The sequence below is a fragment of the Rhipicephalus sanguineus genome, chromosome 7 (genome assembly GCF_013339695.2).
Source record: "Rhipicephalus sanguineus isolate Rsan-2018 chromosome 7, BIME_Rsan_1.4, whole genome shotgun sequence".
NCBI lineage: Eukaryota > Metazoa > Arthropoda > Arachnida > Ixodida > Ixodidae > Rhipicephalus > Rhipicephalus sanguineus.
The window spans coordinates 68,079,329-68,099,201 of record NC_051182.1 but is presented as its reverse complement, the minus strand read 5'-3'; the positions used below and the strand labels follow the sequence as shown (position 1 = coordinate 68,099,201).

At 45.7% G+C, this 19,873-nt stretch overlaps 1 protein-coding gene across 2 annotated transcripts in view; it reads left to right on the top strand.

Moving 5' to 3' along the window:
* The first annotated feature begins 643 nt into the window (after positions 1-643).
* LOC119399504 (uncharacterized) overlaps positions 644-19,873 on the top strand; it is a 35,855-nt gene continuing 16,625 nt past the window's right edge. The window contains exons 1-9 of one of the 2 annotated variants that reach the window (XM_037666306.2): positions 644-804; positions 6,664-6,835; positions 9,017-9,113; positions 10,637-10,770; positions 11,399-11,464; positions 13,712-13,853; positions 14,278-14,438; positions 15,032-15,204; positions 19,130-19,175. In XM_037666306.2, the coding sequence (XP_037522234.1) occupies positions 782-804; positions 6,664-6,835; positions 9,017-9,113; positions 10,637-10,770; positions 11,399-11,464; positions 13,712-13,853; positions 14,278-14,438; positions 15,032-15,204; positions 19,130-19,175 (1,014 nt within the window). In that variant the 5' untranslated portion in view covers positions 644-781. Of the gene's footprint in view, positions 805-1,175; positions 1,314-6,663; positions 6,836-9,016; positions 9,114-10,636; positions 10,771-11,398; positions 11,465-13,711; positions 13,854-14,277; positions 14,439-15,031; positions 15,205-19,129; positions 19,176-19,873 lie in introns of those variants that run through there. The other variant, XM_037666308.2, reaches the window with a different exon arrangement.

Sequence of the window (19,873 nt, the reverse complement as noted above, 5' to 3'; positions counted from 1 at the left end):
GCATAGCATGACGTGTATTCCAGCATGTGCAACGATTGAAGCAACTTCGTGCCCGCCTTTCCTTACAGCCAATCAGCGCGCACTGATATCTCCGAAAGTAATCGTTTCAGAATACGAGCACTGATATCGAGGACGCGGGTTCGACGCCCGACGGCGTTTCGACGCAGGCAGGACGCAATAACAAACGCGTACTGGTTCGCGGTAGCAAGCGCATGCCGTGGTTTTGACACGCAAAACTGCAGAACTTAATTTTCACTTTATCCTGAAGGCTATTAGAAAGTAAGGCTGAAGGAAAGCCGATGGCCTGAACGGGGCAGTAAAATCGAAATTAAACTGCTATGAAGTAGCGTTATGTCGGCTGTGCTAGGCGTAGACCGGCAAGCCTGTGCAGTTGTCAATGGAATATTTTGATCTTTATTTTTCTTGCGCTTGTTTTGCAAATGGCAGCGGCCTCACGACGCCCATTTTTAAGGCTTTTGCGCTACGTGAAGTAGCGCCGCCGCTTGGCGCTACGTCAATTGTAACGAGTAATTTTTTGTTCAAATAAACATTGGGACAATGTATATCGGTTTTCGTTTTGTAGAGAATTGTTCGGCTTCTCGAAGGCGCCGTATTCTTTGCTACTGTACGTAACCTCGAGTACTACATCCTCTAAACAAACGTGTTGTTCCGCGTGTCAGTGTTTTGATAAGGCACAGACGCGCAGCGATTGCAACTAGCGCTGAATTAACTAGTTAATTTTTAACTTTTCGCTGACTGACTGACGCTGTTCCGATCAGCAATGTCGTTCAGAGACCCCAGAGGGTAAGCGGAAACGTTTTTCGTCTTCGCCCATTCGATCGCGATGCGCAAAATCTTGCCGCGCACCGAGTTGCACGGTCGGCGACGTAAGATGGCTGCTCGGGCTTTTCACCCCGCCGATATCTCTACCGCGCGATTGTTGTTTTGTTTGCGTGGTCTTTCAGATCGCGAGCATTCCGGCGCGGAAGCAGCGAATGAAATAAAATACGTTAGCCAACACAGACTACCCGTATTACTGGCATTTGATGCGCAACTCGACCGGGGTGAAACGGGTTATTTGGGTCGAGGTTCATTGGTTTGCTGCGCGAACCGGTTTTACGGTGCCGTCGAAGCACCCGAGGTTTTCGCTGTGCATTCCCATTGGTCAGTAATAAACATCGCTTCGGCCCTCGGCCCCATAACCGAAGGCTACGCGCAAAGTCCTGCAGCCGCCGAGAGCGTCGGACTACGTGAGGAGATAAAACAGGAGTTAGGCCTAACTAGCTCCTTGGGCTTCGGAGGACATTCGCAGGGTCAGTTGTTTTTGACGTTTTGGCTTTGCGCAGCTGTTCGCTCGTAGCGAAGCTTTGCTGCTCTGTGGACAATTTCAGTGTTGTGCCGTGTTTGTGGGATCGGGGAAGCTTGGCTTGTGTCTGTAAGCGTCCACACTGGGAATAATAAACACGCAACCACTCTTGCTGCATTGAATACTGTAAACACACATCCTTTTGTTCAAGCTGAAAGGCAATTTTGCGCGGCGCCGCTTAGAAGTAAACAAAAAGCAGCCGCCTCGTCTGAAGTGGCATATACTTGTGATTTGTAGTGTCGTTACCTTGATTCTTCGACCTAACCTTGTTTTTTGTCTCAGTTTTATTTGTTTGGGATGCGTAGGGCTGTTGCAACTTCTGTTGCCGTAGCATATTGCAGCTTTGAAGCGCCGTGACGGTTCTGGCGGTAGTATTCCTCCGTCCAATATGCAATAAACTATATGCTAGACAACCAAAAATAGTCATGTTTTGCTGTTGTCGGCCGAAATCGGCTCAGAAGACCTCGGCTTGTGCAATGTTAAACAAGAATCGCCTGTTGAACTGTTCTCTAACAGATTGAGCGGTAACCCATAGTGAGCTTTCAGGCAGTGGGACACGGTACGTGTGCTACCATTTAAAGAGCAATCGAAGCATTTGCTTTCAGTGTAACTTGCTTCTGGCAACCTTTCGGCGATTGAATGACCTTACCTGTCAAGTCGTGTCTGTAAATGCCAGCCATCAGATCCACATCCATTGTTGATGTATGTGCTGACAGTTTGATCTGGTAGAGCTGCTCGCACAAGAAGGAACACTTGAGTTTGTGTTTTATTAAAAAGGTATTGTTACTTCGAGCTGACATTTCTTGGGGATCTGTTGCGATGGTCAACATTTTCAAACCCAAATTTCACTACTAGCGATACGGTTGTTCCACGTACTGTTCTTTTGTACTATTTTGTAGATCAGATGGTGCTGCTTTCAAGATGAGGGAAATGCAAACAGCTGTTATACATTTCGCAGTGAAAGCATGGAACACAGGGAGAAAAAAATGTTTTATTGGATCTTTACACTGCACTTTTTAACGCTAGCATTCAAGAGAAATGTCAGTGCTTACCGACAAAACATCATGCATTTGGTCCTTTGGACAAGGAGTGAATTTTTTTTAAATGGGGTAATGTACAACACAACAACAGATTGCTAATGCAAAGTATTAGCAGAATCTGCGACTTGCAGATAGTGAAACTTCTAGATTCCAGGCCATAAATTTTAATGTGAATCATTTTATTGGAAGTTGACGGGAGTTTCACAAGCATCGTTTGGGTCAGCAGCATCATCAAAATAAGGAAATCATCTAGAGTTCAGACAATATATGCTAGAACATTAACGTTGAAAACGGGTACCACATCAACAAAAGAAAATCATCTAGAGTTCAGACAGAATATATGCTAGAACATTAACTTTGAAAATCGGTACCATATTTACTTTGACAATACCAGCGTATATGTCTGAACTAGGGTGACCCAGCTACCTTGCATAGTGGAGGACACCATGACCGGGGGACGTTGACAGCTGATGAGAAATGAATGACAAAATATTTTTCATTTTTGGCAAAAGTCTTAAAATATTTTGTCATCTCTGAAATGGGGAAATGGAGTAATTGGTACAAGTTTGATGGCCATCTGTGTAAACAAAGCTGTTCTATGTATCACTATAATATGCTCAGGCACCAAACAAAGTTATTAATATGAACAAAAAAATTTGGCAGCTACGAAAATAGTCGCTCACAGAAACATCTGTGGCATAGTTCCCACATGTTACCGTAAGAGCCTGAGAAGCTGCTTGTTTTACTTGGCCGACTTTTTCGGAAGCTTGTAATGCTTGCAGCTTACACATCCTCAAAGGGGTGGCCAGATGCCGCTGAACTTAAGGTGCTGCCAAACAATAGGGAGTTTTAGCTTGTAACGTATACTTCTTTACGTTACCGTTTTACTGGATTACGTTTACTGTTTTACCGGAACTCGAGTTTTAGTAAAGTTTTCTAGCTGCCCAAACGTAAACCTTTACGTTTGCGCAAACCTTTACGTTTGCGCAAACCACTAAATGGTAATGATAATAGCATTTAAACGTAATTTAGATAATATTAAATTACGCTGCGGCAAACTCATAAGGGAGGTTTTTAGCGTGCGCAGTATCCCTGTATAAGCGAAGGTGTGTAGCAATACCAGGTTACTGGGCGATGGTGTCGACATCTTGTGACGCTTCGCACAACCACAATCATGGACACATTTGTTTTCGCTTAGTGTTCTTGAGGGGAAAAAATGATTAAAAAGGCAACTCATTCGTAATAATGCCGCTGCAAGGCATTTACATTGGGAGTAGAATGCCTGATGTTTCTGCAATAACAATTTTGGGTGCTCGCCTGGTACACCTTGGCCCCGCTAGATGGCGCCACCTATCCAGCCTGCCAGCGTCTTTAGGCCTGTCACGTTTGCGGATTCGGTATTCTAGGTCGCTCTAGCCTCGGTAATCCGGCTGAAATAAGGTGATCGTAAGTGGCGCTCGCACTTCGACTTATTTTGACTCGGCGGCTGAAGTCTCCGCTAAGTGGATATCGCGAGTACCCACGAACAAAGGTGGATTTGCGAGATAGGGCCAAAAACATAAAGCCAACTAGCGAGTAGTTTACGTTCCGTAAAGGTTCGCGCATGCGCAGATTCCATCCGGTATCCAGTAACAAGGTAACGTAAAGAAGTATACGTTACAAGCTAAAACTCGTTACTAACAATAAAGTGTGAAATGCAGGACATTTTAGCAGTGGAGCTGTTTAAGCCGGCTGTAAAAACTTTCGTGTCCGCAGAAAACCACAGGTAGTTATGCACCACAGGTATTGGGCAAGCCCCGCTACTGAGTACTCGCAGGTGCGAGCGTTGAACGAAAACTCTGCTAGGCGAAGTGGAACGCGACAGAGAGAGAGAGAGATAGAAAGAAAGAGAAAATAGAGATGGAATAATTACATAAAAAGATAGAAAGACAGAGAAATAAAGAGACATGAAAAAGAGAAAAGGCAGAGGGCAAGACCGAAAGACAGAGGGAGAGAGATAGAAACAGATATAGAAGGAGATAGAAAAAACAGAAAGAGAAGTAACGATAGAGTGAAAAATAGAAAGCAACAGGTACTAAAAAGAGATACAAGAAACAGAGAGAAAGAAAAAGAAAGTAAAGACAAACAAGGAAGCTCACGCAGCTCTGCTCTTCCTTCAGGCTTGGCACAACTAGAGTGAAGCTGCCCTAAGTTTTTTTGAATATTCATATCTCTTGTGGGAGGCAGGACAATAGCCCTCAGTGTAACTCGAGTAAAACTTGTTGCTGGGCTAGTTGGTTTATGCTTACAGAAATACAAAAAAGACCCATACCATCCAAGGAAGGATTCATTTTCTTTTCTGTTCCTTCTTGAACAGGGGTGTAGGGGGAGCACCTTGATCTGAAGTGTGGGCCGGGCAGGCAGATGTGGTCGAGTGTCGTTTTGTGCTCTGTGTGGCAGGGCAGAACAAAATTTCGGGGGTGTGGGACTGAAGTGCCACCCCCTGGCTGTGCCACTTGATGGTACGAGTCTTTTTTGCATTTCAGTCAGCCCTCTATGTGGGACAGTCCCGCGAGTCGTGGTCACCCTAGTCTAAACCACTGTGCCTCTGCCGTGATCTGTAAAATGCTTTGCATACTACGATAGTACTCTTTGGAAAAGTTCACTGCCGTTTGTTTTTTCATTTGTTATTCATTTTCTACTGTCAGCTTGACTATGCACTCTAACAATAAAACGGCGTCTTTCTGTCCTCCTACAATAATGTTGTCTAACTCGCGTTTCATTCCTTGGCTTATCGCCATGCACCCGGTACCTCGAGTTCTTAAGCGGCGTGCACACTATTTGTGTTGCGTAGCATTCTTGATAAGGATTCGTCATAAAAGTAGGCAACGCATGCAAACACGGACACAGGAGTGGAGAACAACGCAAATGTTGTGTTCGTGTTGTATTGTTCTTTTCTCTATTGTCCGTGTTTGCACGCTTGGCCTTCTTCTATGACGAATCCTTATCAACATGGGAATGACGGAAGCTGAGCTTTCCATCATTCCCATGTTGATAAAAAACGCAAGAAAGGAAATGCGCGTAGGCCATGTGACGATGATTGTTGTGGTGTAACTGCAATATTATGGTGATGAGCAAAAAAAAAAAAGCAAACGTCACCACAATGTTTGGCAAAGCAGAAAAGATTCGGGGGGGTTTGCTTGAGGAGGTCACGCATTTAGTTGCATGTTTCTAAAGAAAGAGAATTTCTAGCGTGCTGCTATTAATCTATAATTGAACAAAATATTGGCATGCACTTGTAAATGAGGAAGTTGCAGGCATAGCATGGAGTTGGCCTATGCAAAATGAGTTATTGGGCACTGCTGGCTTCACTTATTTAGACTAACCAAGCATTCGTGCACGGCTCTGATGCACGGCTCTGGCATCAGATGCACGGCTCGTGCATCTGATGCCAGAACAGAACACAGCAACCATTTAGTAAACATTTGCCTAATCAGTAATTCTCTCTCTTTAGCTGCTGTTGGAATAGGAATTTATCTCGGAAATTAAATAAATAAACGTGTGGTTTGTCGTAAAGCCACTCAGATGGGTTAAGTCTCTCGGTCTTTTGCATAATCGTGTCCTCGACAAAACCAGTAACGCTTTGTAGCGTTACTGGTATTTATTTGTAATAGGGTGTTACAGAAGTAGCAGATGCTATCAACTTGGGGTACGGTTCAGTTTCTGGGTACGTAAGCGCACCCTAAATGCTCTTGACACCTGTGACTAGCACCATTGCAAGACCAAGTTAGTCGCAAGTGGCCACTTTTGTCGAAAAAGGACTGCTTTGATTCAGTCGCTCGCTGCTCGATTTTTCGGTAGCTCGACTGCAGCTGCAATCCTCTGAACCAATCACGTGCCTAGGACATCATCTTACTTTACATGGCAATGACATTCCGCAGATTCTCATCGAGTAGCCGTTGGCTGGTGGAAAGGACTGTGCTCAGAGCGAGGGAACAAAAATTGAAAGGTGTATTACTAAAGAGATGGGAAGAGGGCATTATGGATTAGAAATCAAACTGCTGGCCTTCCTCTTGACACTGAAATGTAGCAGTAAGAGCAGGCCATGGAGCAGATTGCAGGTGGCCTGTCAAAAATAGCAGAGAATCGGGTGGTGCAATGAAATTGGTGCAATTTCACTCACGTTGGATGAAAATGGCCAACTACGGATAGGTGGGTGTAATTAGGTATGTTTGTTCAATGGGGGGTGGTATGTATTAAGCGAGCGATCGTCTGCAGGAGAGACAACATGAACCGTTGGGGACGTGGCGGTGACGACGGCCCCCGAGGCAGCCTCAAGGGCAGGCAACCGGGCGAGCGTCTGCGCAAGCCCAAGTGGGACCTTTCAAGGCTGCCTCCTTTCCAGAAGGACTTCTACAAGGAGCACCCCACCACCGCCCACAGACCCAAGGTGAGAGAGTGGGGGGCTTTTTTTTTTTTTGCGAATTTATTAGAAGACAGAGAGGTCGGCCTGAGCTTGAGCGCTCTAGCCTGCTACTCTGCACAGGGGAAAAGGGGAAGGGCGAAAAAGAGTTATGAAGATGATGATGGGGACAGGAGGAGGTGATGCGTATGTACAATAACCACGTAGCACAGTGGTCTTCTTAAAGCCTATTGTCAAGTCCTGTACTCTTGAGAAAGTCTATGAATGCTCTTGTAGCAGTCGTTGATGCTGTCTGGTCGGACATTGCGGACAATAGATTAGTTTCACTTAGAGTGTTCACACTGATGCCGGCCAACATTGAAGCCAGCGTCTTCCATTCGGACACGTACAGAGGGCAGTCGCACAATATATGGGCTAAAGTTTCATCTACTTGGCAGCGCTCACAGTTCGGGCTGTCTGCACGGCCGATAAGGTGCGCGTAGCGTCGAGTGAAGGCGACGCCTAGTCGAATCCGGTGCAGCGGACTGGCGTGGCGCATGGGGGCTTTGCTTTGTTACTCTGGTGATGGTGGCCATTCTATATGACGCACACTTTGGGTGAGTCAATCATACGTGGTGGAAAGACCTCTCAAACCTTTGACTAATAGTTGGCGCTCGTTCTGCGTTATTCCCTCCTCCTTTTGTCCGCACTAAAAATCTCTGCTGCACCTTTCCACCATTCTATAGGTTGTGTGTGATTCTCCAATTATACAGGCTGCTCAGTAGTAGTTAACATTGACTGTAATTCGACGAGTCGAGGTCTGTTCTGTTCATGGTTAATGGGATAACATCACGCCATCTCACCACTCAGGTAGAGGTTTCATTTTGAAGCGTTTTTCAGTGAAATTTGGTTGCTAGAAAAAAGGGTATTCTTGACCAATGCAATATCGGCGCAATACTTTGAAGGATTCGTGCTTCATTCGGATGGGGCATTGTTCGCCATTCTGCCCATTTTGTTGGTTATCCTAGACAAAGGGCGGTGCCAAGCTCGGTTAATGCTCAACCGCTATTTGGCTTCTCATGCAACTGTGCAAGTTTGGCGACAATCGGAGTTATGGTCGTTGGTGCATGAGGTGTATTAAGCACAGCGTCTGTGAAGTGTTTCTGGCATCTTTGTTGGTTTTGGTGCATGCGGTCGACAAAAGCATAACATTGGAGTTGTATGTCCGTTAGCAAAGGAGCCATTTTTTGGGGGCTTCGATTTTGTTACTGCCTACGGGGTGAGCAAGTACTCACAGTTTCCTCACTGATCCTTTTTCACTGTTTCTCATTGTTTCCTCGGTAATTTTTTTTAAGCCCTGCTGAACACTCATTTTGATCATGGGCAGTGCAAAATTGATCATGGCACGGGAGCTTGAAAGTCTATGTACGATCAGTGGCAAAATGTCTTGTGGGGCACGGGCTCTGCATCAAATGGCAATTGCTGCTCTGTTAATGCTTCATTCTAAAAAGACAGGGCGTGCAAACACGGACCCCAAGAAAGAAGTCCAGACACCACAAACGCCGTTTGTAATGTCCCGACTTCTTTCTTGGGTCCGTGTTTGCACGTCCTGCCCTTTTAGAATGAATACTTACCAACTAGCTCAGCTCTCTGTTATTCTGTTAACGCACAACGCTTCTAATTTTACAGGTGACCATGTAGGTTGCTAAATCTACTACAGGCTGAAAACTATTGTCGCAGACTATGTTCTACGGCTATGTTCTGAGCATTGTGTCAGTAAACGTCTGAAAGATTATGAATGCAGTGGCACCTTTGATTCCGCTTACTAAAATTATATAAGTTAAAGCATGCGTAGCACAGTAATGGCCTTCAATGATTGCCTATTGCACGACACGTGGTGTGTAACATTTTTTCCTTTGTCTCTCTTTCTCTCAATATGTTGGCACTTTGTGTTAAGATTTGGTACTCACATTCCTTTAATCCCATGCCTGCTTCATCTGCCTGCTTCCGTACAGTCATAATAAGTGTCCCGACAGAAATGTGCAGTATGCCGGTAATGGTTTTGTGACGTCAGTGCAAAAATACACTGTCCAGCCCCAGCCAATGGTAGTAGCTCATAAGGGACAGCATTCCAGGCTGCTACCCAGGCTCACCACATCTCACGCTGCCTCATCTTCGCTGCTTTCCTGCTTGGTATCAACGTTAATGCAAACTTTTTCTCGTCAACAGCACGAAGTGGACGTATACCGGAAGCAGCACGACATCACCATCCGCGGCAAGGACGTTCCCAACCCTATTCTGACGTTCGAGGAGGCTAACCTGCCGGGTGAGTGGCACTTGGTGGGGTTGAACTAGAAATGCAGTGTAGTGAGTAAGAGACGTGACGGCAGCCGATGTGGCCATGCCATCGTCTCCGCTTTGAAGCTGAATCAGTGCGGACTCAAAGGTCGCGGGAATGAATCCTGGCCACCATGGCTGCATTTTGGAGGAGGCAAAAATACTAGAGGCCCATGCACTTGGGACTGCAGGGCTGAAGAGTCAACTTTTGAACTGCTGCCCCAGTTTTGATGAAGATTTCAGGGATGGCTTATCTTCTTGGTATTATAACATATTACAAATTTCAGCACCCTAGCAGGAATACAAAAAAAAAAAACCCTAAAGCTGTTATACTGATCAATCATGTATGCCAACTTAGGAAAAACTATCATTTCAAAAATATATCATTAGATGCATTCGAGATGGTTTGTAGTGCAGAGGCCAGTCATGTATTTTTTATAACGGTTCTGCAAAATTTCATCCCTATAAAGGCGATGATCATTTTTTTCTTGTCACGGCATGTCAGACATCTCACATTTTTTTTTTGTGTGTGTTAGAAAATACTTAGAGATCATAAATGTGCGAGTCATATGCATTTGGCAATCGAACACCAGAATTACTCTCGGCAGAAGGTCTTCCATGACTAAAAGGCACGAACAACAAACATTCTTGGGCATTCACATCATGTTCGGATTCTTGCCCGCTTTGCAGCCGCATGTTGAAAAGAACGTTTCAGAGGTGCTTTCGACAGCAAATGCGTGCCACCGTGTCGAGAAAAAAAACTTGTTCTTTTCTTTTCTGCTGCACAGACAACAAGCAAACTTGGTGAGCATGTTCTTCAATGAACCAGCAATCCAAAACAACTCAAATTTGAAAATGTGCTTTTTTTTTTTTCTTAAATTGTGTTTTAGCTCCGCATCCCCCCTTAAAGAACCACAGGTTGTTAAATTTTCCAAAGCCCTCCTCTACGATGTCCCTCATAGCCATATTGTGGTTTTGGGACGTAAAACGCCACAATTATTATTAGTTGGTTGACTTGGCATAGAATGACCCTTACACCAGTAACAGCGAATGACACATTGCCCTGCTACTGGTAGCAAGGCATATCAGTAGCAAGGCATAGTGCATTGCAGTTTCACTCAGCCAGTTGCTTTTTTTGGCTTTGTTGAAATTTTTTAGGCATTCTTTCTTAAGTGTTCTGTGCAGCATTGTGCTCTCTCCTTCTGACTGTATTGTTGCACCTTGAGAGTTCTGGTGCTTTCTGTAAGCTAGTGTGTACTTGGTTGGAAGCCATTTGGCAGTTGAACACTAGAGTTCATAACCTTAGTATCATCGGCTTTGCTACTTCATCATCATCATTCTCAGCCTTATTATGCCCACTGCAGGACGGAGGCCTCTCCCAATGATCTATGCTTTGCCCTATGCTGTGTGAGCTTTGTATAAAACGAATTCCTAACTTTATTCGTACCTTGCTTCTTGTGGTTCCGCCTGCTGACTGTGTTGTTTTCTCTCCTCCCTTGGTGGACCTTGCAGATTTCTGCATGTCGGCAATCCGTCAGGCACAGTACAACACACCGACTCCCATTCAGGCGCAGGGTTGGCCGATCGCCCTCAGCGGACGGGATATGGTCGGCATTGCTCAGACCGGATCGGGAAAGACGCTCGCGGTGAGTTTTCAGCTGCCAACCAAAGGCATGACAAGCTGTTGAGGCAACGTTTGCCGAGCGAATTGCAACTTGTCGAAACGATTCAAGCTTTGTGCAGAATGCACCGTATTTGTTCGCAAAAAAAATATTACCAGTGCATAAGGTAGGGGTCAGATATATAGCTTGCTAATTTGCACTCGGTATGAAACTTCAGATTGGTCCTAAGCTTGCTTTAGATTGGTCTATAGCTTACCCTTTAGACTGTGCCTAGCTAAATATGCAAACTACCACAAAATCAACCAGATCTGAGCAGCTGAGGGTTCACCGAATGCTTAGCAGCAGGATCAACCACATCACTAGGCTAAATGCTGTTCTCGTGGCCAAATAAATCGGATGTCCGCGTTAAGTCGGACACTTGCTGTTGGCTGAGACTCTACCACTCCCATCCTAAAGAGGAAAGTGTCATAACTTCACAACATGTACTTCAAACGTTTTAATTGTGTGGATTGTTCAAAATGTGAACCAGTGCACTTTAGCAATGGTAACGACGACCCATGATGGTGGACTCTTGTCACAGTTGCGGCCTTTATCAGTGCAAGTGCATGCGTGGTCATGTTTCTTATATCCCCTTCGTTCCTTTTCTCTGCAGTACATTCTCCCAGCAATCCTCCACATCAGCCACCAGCCATACCTGGAGCGCGGTGATGGTCCCATCGTAAGTGGACCTTTTAGTTAAGTTGCGGAAATTTATTTCTGTCGGTGGTGCGTTGCCAAGGCTGATGTCTTCCTGGGACTTTTCATTAAAGCATTTTTTATCGTGGGCTCCTCTTACATATGTTGTGTTGCGCTTTACAAAGACCGCTCTTCGCAAAGGAGTTCCACAGATTTGTGAGTGAGACTTTAAACTTGCAAGTGGATACAAATTCTTGAAGTGGGCGAAAAATCAGCAGCAGCGAATTCACTGAACGTAGCCGTGATCCAAAAACAATCTCTCCCCTCGTTGTCAGTCTGTGCTGATCCAGTTTTTCCTCTGCACTGCAACTAAAGATAAATCATCATTAATAAAGCATGTTTGTATAACATAAGTATATGTGCTCGAGGCACTTTTCAAACAGAAATGCGTACTATTCTCCCTCACAGAAATTAAAGTTCAGGTACTGCAGTTGCTCTCATTGTGATAAGGCACAGTGTGGATGCAGCAGCGTGTTCCCGTGTCGCCTTCTGAAGAATACAGCGGTTAAAAGAATTTCACTCTGCGTGCATCAAATGAACAAAGTTCTTAAGGGGAGATGCTACTCGAAAAAAAAAGTTTCTTTAATCTGTAGCCTAGGGCAATGAAATTTTAGCTGTTTACATAGTTTTTTGTGCTGATATTAAATATGTAATCAGATTTATAGTAAGTTGCATAGTTTTTATTTTGCACCATGACAATGTGTAAAGTATAGCTCTTTTTGTGCACACTTTTTCTCTCACTAAACTTTTATGGTTAAGAGCCATTAATGGCTCATATTGCTCCACATTAACTGTACAATACAAATAACTAAGTAGAAAGTGTGTATAAGACATATTAATGAACAATAAAAATTATAATATGAGAAGTCTTAAGATGCTCAGCCAATACTAATTGCTTACCCTAAGTTCATAATAATTATATAAGTGATATCAGGTTTTGAAAGAAATACTTGCACTCTTCACGTGTTAAGGAATGTGTGGGAAAAATTTTGTTCCGTTCTGGCCATCAGAAGTACCAAAAACGTGATGTGCAAACTCAAGAAGTTGCCCAAAATTGCATTTTTTAAAGGTAGAAATGAAAGCTCATCTATGTGGCAAAGATATGCTTTTTAAAATATTTCTTCCATCATGAGAACTTGTGCATCATGGTTATTTTGAACATGTGGCTTTGATGAACTCCTCGTGTGAGATGCAATGTCAAGCAGCCAGGTGGTGTTTTCCAGGGGACTCTAGACAATGAGCTCTTTTTAGTTTTTAATAGCTGCCTTGTGCTCTTTAAAAGAGATTTGTACCTATTTCCAGTTTAAATACAATCGTGATTTTTTTTTTTTTTGACATAAAAGTAGAGAAACTAAACTTGACAAAACAAATAAAAACAAAAAATATGTAATTTTGAAAAAAACTTGCATTTTTCGAGTAGCACCTCCCCTTAAGCTCGATATAAAATGCTCTAAAGAGAAACACAAAAATAATGATACGGCAACACCTAAACGCACCGAAGCAACAAAACGGAAAATGAACATAAGAAATGGAATAGAGCGGAGGAAAAGGAATTTTTAGAATATGTGTCCAACGGGCATTTATAATCACAATCAGGGCTGATCCGCATTAGGCTCGATCTAGATCATGTGCTGCTACATGTACATTTTTAATCGCAATCAATTGCGATTGGAATCAAGACAATGTCTATCTGCACATCGTGATTTGGCTCAATCCAGATTAGTTTGGGCTGAGTAGCTGTGAACATCGTTGATCGCAATCGAGAAAACCGATCCTAATCTGCCTTGATTATGATCAAAAGTGTCCATGTGACAGCAGTATTATCTTCCCGAGACCCTTGTCTCATTTGCCTTTATTACCTCAGTGGGAGCAGTGTTCTGTAATGTGTAATGCGTGTTTCGCTGGTTAATCCGAGGCAGCTGCTGAAATGCTGGAGCGAGCGCTCGGATGTTACGAATCCAAATCTGCCAGTGGAAAGTGGAGATGCTTCGTCAGGTAGCGTACAGGAAGTCTGCGAACACGTGCCGTGCCACATAATGGTACCAGAAGCTATGCCTTACACAAGACACAACGGATGTGATGTGGGCTATTTCCGGCCGAATCCGTGCCTTGGTGCTGGTGCAAGTGAGAGTGGTCCGGTTTGGAAGGTGTTGATTTGAAATGACCAGTGAAAAATGCCATAAGTGTGATAAAAAAAAGAAGCAACGTGTACACTGTGGTGCCCTTGCAGGCCTTGGTGGTGGCCCCGACCCGAGAGTTGGCCCAGCAGATCCAGCAGGTGGCGTCGGAGTTTGGCAGGGCCTCCCGCATCCGCAACACCTGTGTCTTCGGTGGCGCTCCAAAGGGACCGCAGATCCGAGACCTCGAGAGGGGTCTGTGTCACAACCTTCCCGTCTTTTGAAGCGCCGTCGCAGCTTGATTACATTGCGTATACAAAAAACTTCTGCCTAGGCCTGTGCGAATGTTCGTGCACTTCGAATATTTGAAAGATTGTTACGGCATTTGGACTTGTTTCGAGACGAATTTGAAGTGTCCGAAATTTCAGTGTATTCGAAACGAACAAATGGGCTTGTTTGACAGCATGAAAACTGCCTGAGAAGGTGGTTTCACTGCAGCATACGGCCACTGTGGTGTGAGACCAACTGTTCAGGGGAAATCCGCACTGCTGCGAAGCAGTTGATTTGCAGTTGAGGTGTTGGTTATGTGCAGGGGCGGGGTATGCACGAGAAAATACTCTAAAAATGCTGTGCTAGTTGCCTGGCTCTTGAAATCCCTGGCCTCGCCCTGTGTTCCCAGGAGTGGAGATCTGCATAGCAACCCCTGGCCGGCTTATTGACTTCCTCGAGGCGGGCAAGACGAACTTGCGCCGGTGCACCTACCTTGTGCTGGACGAGGCTGACCGCATGCTCGACATGGGCTTTGAGCCACAGATACGCAAGATCGTCGAGCAGATTCGGGTGAGTGCATCGGTGGCGAATGCTCGACAGCAGCTTTGTCACTCTGGAGCAGTTCTGGTTGGTGACAACCCCAGTATTAGTTGTAATTGGCCGTGCTGCTCTGGTCAAAGTGCAATGTTATGTATATGCACTGGAGACAGTTACATTAGATTATTTCCGTAGTGTCACAGTGGAGATAAGAATGATTCGTGAACTATATTTACAAGGGTAGGAGCCAGAACTCACAGTGGTGTATTGTGGCTTTGGGGACAGAGTTACAACTGGGGTTCTCTAAAAGTTGTCGAGCATACTGAAATGTGCAAGCATGCTATTGGTTTATGCTCAGGCATGATGAATAAGGGCAATTTGTAAAGGGCGCTTTTTAACTGGCGATAGAGTGTGTTTGTGCAAAGCATTCAAGAGTGGAAGTGGATTATGGGAATAGTGTTAACAGAATGAAGTCACCAACCATGCACGTTCTTCGTGTGGTGTGCACCTCCAGTTCCTGCTGGCTATCATAGACTCCCATTCAGCAGTTCTACAGGGCTTGTTGCCTCTAGCATATTAGGGACAGCCGGCTGCACTGCCAGTGCTGAGCGCGATGCACTTTGCAGCCGGACCGTCAGACCCTGATGTGGAGTGCCACCTGGCCCAAGGAGGTTCGGTCGCTGGCCGAGGACTTCCTCAAGGACTACGTGCAGATCAACATCGGGGCCCTGCAGCTGTGCGCCAACCACCGCATCCTGCAGATCATTGACGTCTGCCAGGAGTCCGAGAAGGACACCAAGTGAGGAGGAGGCGGAGACGCTCTCTTTTGTGATTTTACGTGAAAAAAAAAAAAAGATACAACACGCGATACAGTGAAAACTTCGTGATACGATTACAGCTCAAACGAATTTCGGGGTGATACGAATTCTTCGTTGGTCCCGGCCAAGGCCCATTGGCCTGCAATGTAATGCAGTATGGTTATGGTTGTTGCGAATCGATTTTCACTCAGACGTTTGATACGAACGTACGCTACCGCACAGGTACGAAGAGGTGCTGTCCGCGCTGTCGCGAAGACGTGCCAAGCACGCGCGAGCGCGGGAACGCAAGCGTGGGCATGTGCGCCGCACCGCCAAATCGCCAGAATCGCGGTGTAAGAAAAACGCTCTTCTAAAGGTGGACAATGACCGAAAGAAGGCGAGGGCGGTTTTGGCGAAGGAGTCGGGCCTCACAACGTCAACATGCGCGACCGTTGAGGTCGCACTTGTGCGGGCACGGTCGTAAATCTCCCAAAAAACATCCCCTACACTTACGTGGTAACAAGATCATAACACAGGACCGTGGTTCCAAAGACTCCGGTGTCATGCAAAAAGACATACCGTATTTACTCGCATAATTTGCGCACTTTTTTTCGCGAATTTGGAGCTCCGAAAAGGGGGTGCGCAAATTACGCGGAGATTTCGCGAGCACATCTGAAATAACGCACAATATATAGTCCTAACACGCGCGATATAATACATTAAAGAAGAAAATAAATTATAGCGCAAACGAAGGGTTTTTAACAGAATTAGCACGTACTTTAACCAGCCAGATTCGGTCATGCGCGGTCTAGTCAGAATCACTGGTTGAGAAGTCCGACTGAGAATCATCGCCGCGGCCGCTGTCACCGCTGTCCCAAAGCGCGTCGTCCTTGGTTCCGTCGAGTGCGTTGCGGCATCTTCTTGAAGCTCTTCGCGACAATGCTGGGAGTAACGAGGTGCCACGGCACGGCGATACCGGTGGGCCTAAGCTCTCGCACATATTTGAAAAGGTATTCTTCAACGGCAGGAAACTTTCCATGCTTCGGTCCTCGGAACGGTCTCCTTCCCGGTCTTGTATTAAAAAGCGAACTTTTCTGCGGCACGGTTCCTGTTTCCTTAGGCAAATTCTATAACAGTGAGCTTGAAGTTTGCCGAATAGTTATTGTAGTTCAGCGCAAGAGAACAGTGAAAACGCAACTGGCTGATCGCGAAACCTAAACTTCCGAAATCAACGAAGGCTGCGTCGCAGCGCGGACGCAGAGGAGGAGGGTCAGCGCGGGAAAATGTTGGCGCGACTGGCCCTCGCACGCCTCCGATGCAGAAAGTAGTCCGTGCCGTGTCGCGTGCATGCATTCTCACGGCAGGAGAACGCTCGAACAGTTCCGACAACCGGTGAACAGATTAACGGTTGGTACGGTCTCGGCGGTTTCCAGAGAATAGAACGAAGTAATCGGAAGAAGGGACTTCGCACTCGCAGCCTGTCTTGTGTATGACTGCGCTCGCCTGCTCGGTGAGGGCCGCGGGGCGTGGCGGCGTGGCCGTCCAAAGTTCGCCCCGTGCGCGCGTGCCGGCGAGCTGGCTCGAGCGGGGCGGGGAGTGCAAAATATGCGAGTAAATATTTTTTTTTTTAGCAAAGCTGGCTAAATATTAGGGGTGCGCAAATTATGCGAGGGCGCAAATTATGCGGGTAAATATGGTACTAAAAATTTGGAAGGGGCTACTGCTGTCGCGGGTCACAACGCACCTGGTTCATAAATTAAATACGTGCCTACGTGCCGTATATTTACGAGTGCTGGTATGATTACCGACATCTAAAAACTTAAGTGAAAATCATTCAGGAATCTTTCTGACGTTTGCTACTGCCCTGAAAAATAATAAATGAAAATTTACGCCAGCTTTCTTCTGTCGCATGCTAATTTTCCATGCTTTCTGGTGATACGAATTTCGGATGATACGAATATTTTTTGTGGTCCCGTGAGATTCGTATCACCGAGGTTTCACTGTATAACCTTCCCATGACATGAGCTCCCCTCTTGCCTTCAATGGAGTTGGGGGTGGTGGTGTGCATATGCATGCATGTGTTGCAAGCGGCCAGCGTAAGTTTTGCTAACTAATGCCTCCGTTAAGAAAGGAGGAAAAGGTAAAAGCAGGAGGTTTTGAGTGAATGCGGCAGGTATCTTTTTAGAGGAGGCATTAGTATAGTGCACATGGGTTGCAGTTGAGTACAAAATGAACCTATGTGAACTGGCAACAAAATGTGCTCGGATGCTATTTTGTGATGGCGATGTCGTTCAAACTGCCCCCCTGATGTTTGGCTGTTTCCAAAGCCATGAATGCGGTTTCGGTTTCATACTCATTTGTAATGTGCAGGGAATTTTTGGACTTAGCTTGCAGGGAAAAAACGGTCTGCGTTAGATTCGAGTAAACACGTTCAGTGATACACGCAAACCTCATAATGAAATCTCATCCGATGCGAAAGTGGCTTCACTAGGTTTATCCAAAAATTTGTTATTTGTAACACTGTTTTTATGTCTAGACTGCTTTTTCTTTACTTCATTATAACTGATCATTCGTTATACAGTCAACTGCCAATTTTTCGGACATGCTTGAAAATTCGAACACTTTCGCGCCACCGTCACAAGCACCATTGACATCAATGTTTAAGAACATCTGAAGTTTTGGACACTGAAACTCTTCAGCATCCGATTTTGCCATCCAAAATTTTGGCTTCCGATTTCCAATGTACTGTGAGGCATTGAAGCTATTTCGGACGTGGCTGGGACAGTTTGACCGCTTGAGTGGAATAAAAAAGAGCATGAATTTGTTTTTTCGGACGATTTTGTGGTCCCTAGGGAATCCGAAAAATTAGATGTTGACTGTATCGAGGTTTAATTGTAATCTAAATCTTTAATTTTGCATTCGGTGCACATCGGCTCTTCATGTGTGTCTGTTGCATGGAACTTGCCTTGCAAGTGACAAGAGCTCTCTGACAGTGTGACACAACTTGACAATGGCTCTTCTTTTTTTCTTTCTCTCCCATCACCATCCCCCACCCACACGCGCGAGCGAGCGATGGCGCGTATGCGTGGCTCTTGCACCCTGGCGCCTGCTTTCGGCGTGACGGACTGGCCCGTGGCGCCACCCGCGGCGAGGCTGTCTTGCGACGGCATCGTCGCCTGCCCCTCGCCGCCGCGTTTGAAGGCCTTGGGAAGGAAGGCTGCAGAGGCCCCACCCTCCAGCCCTACCCTCTCGAATTGATGCCTTTGCGCACGAGCCAATCTGCCACAACAGGCTGTTGACTTTTTTTTTTCGCACACATTACTTTTTTTCTTCATTTCTCAAGGGGGCCACTCCAGTTGTGCGATTTATGTTGTTAAACGTTTTTTGCGAGGCTTATTGCAGCTGCGCACTGCAGTTTCAAGCATTTGTTGTTAAGCTTACTGGGGTGGTAGGTAATTGATGGCTGTCTGAGTAGTTTTTTGTAAGATGTGAAGATGTTCTTTCATAACACATAACATAACAGTAAACAGCACCTTTGCTAGAATTGCTCCTTGTGGAGTAGGTTTGGCGCTTTTTACGGAGGCGGGGCTACAGAAACCACTTGTTTTGCGCTCAGTTGCTACATCAGTTTTAGTTTGCTCTCTTTAGTTGTAAAAGTGGCTGTTTCTGAAGTAAAATCTTTGCAGTAATGACTGACACACTGTTCGATGAGTTGTTTTATAAAGTCACTAACGTGTATCTTTGGTTTACAGTAAGTGTTTCGTCTTTAAATCGGTGTCAATAGCCTGAATTCCTTACCCACGACTGGAGTGTCCTCCTTGTTTGCTAATTTCCCCCACTCACTGCGTGGTCTGCAATGTGCCTCGGGCGAGGCGGTTTTCGCATACCTCGGGTTCGGGTCAGTGACAATAGCGTTGCTCTTTCCAGGCTCTTCAAGCTGCTGCAGGAAATTATGAACGAGCGTGAGAACAAGGTGCGTGTTTGCCGAGCCTGTGCGCAGCAGGTCGCGCTCTCAACTTTCTTTTCTTCCTTTTTGTTGTTTTTCTTTAACTCTCTCTTCTTGCTATTGAGCACTGGCACTGGAATTTGGTCTTCTGGAAATAGCTGTGGAGGTTCACGCTCATCGGTCCACTCGCTATTTTTAGAAATCCAAAGCTAAACGCAGACCTTAGCTTCATTCGAGGAAGTAGCTGCCATGGCTGGCATGGTTGGTGTGTGCATGCTTTGTGTAAGCAGGCGATCATTCATTTTTAGATGTGTTCTAGTGGCAGTTGATTGCAATCATAATTTGGTTCATTGCACTATGCAGTGTTCAATACAATAGGAGCCCACGGGCAATGCAGTTAATCTACTCAGCATAGCTGTTTGTGTTATCAGGTGCAAGGTCAGCATTGCACAACTGACAGCAAAGACAGTTTTAAGTGTTCCAGCACTATTATTCTTGGTGTCCTCAATAGGTCACCCAATCACAAGGCTGTCCTGTCAAAATTCTGCCTTGCATGGTGCATGACGCGGTGTCAGTGCTGCGGTCTTTCTTAGTCTTTGTGGCCGCGGGAGGCAGCGAGAATCGTGGGGGAGGGGGTGCATTGAGGTGGAAGCAACCTTTAGAGATAGCGAGCCCAATCGTCGTCGCCAGACCGGCACGTCCGCGACCGACCGCCCCCCTCCCCC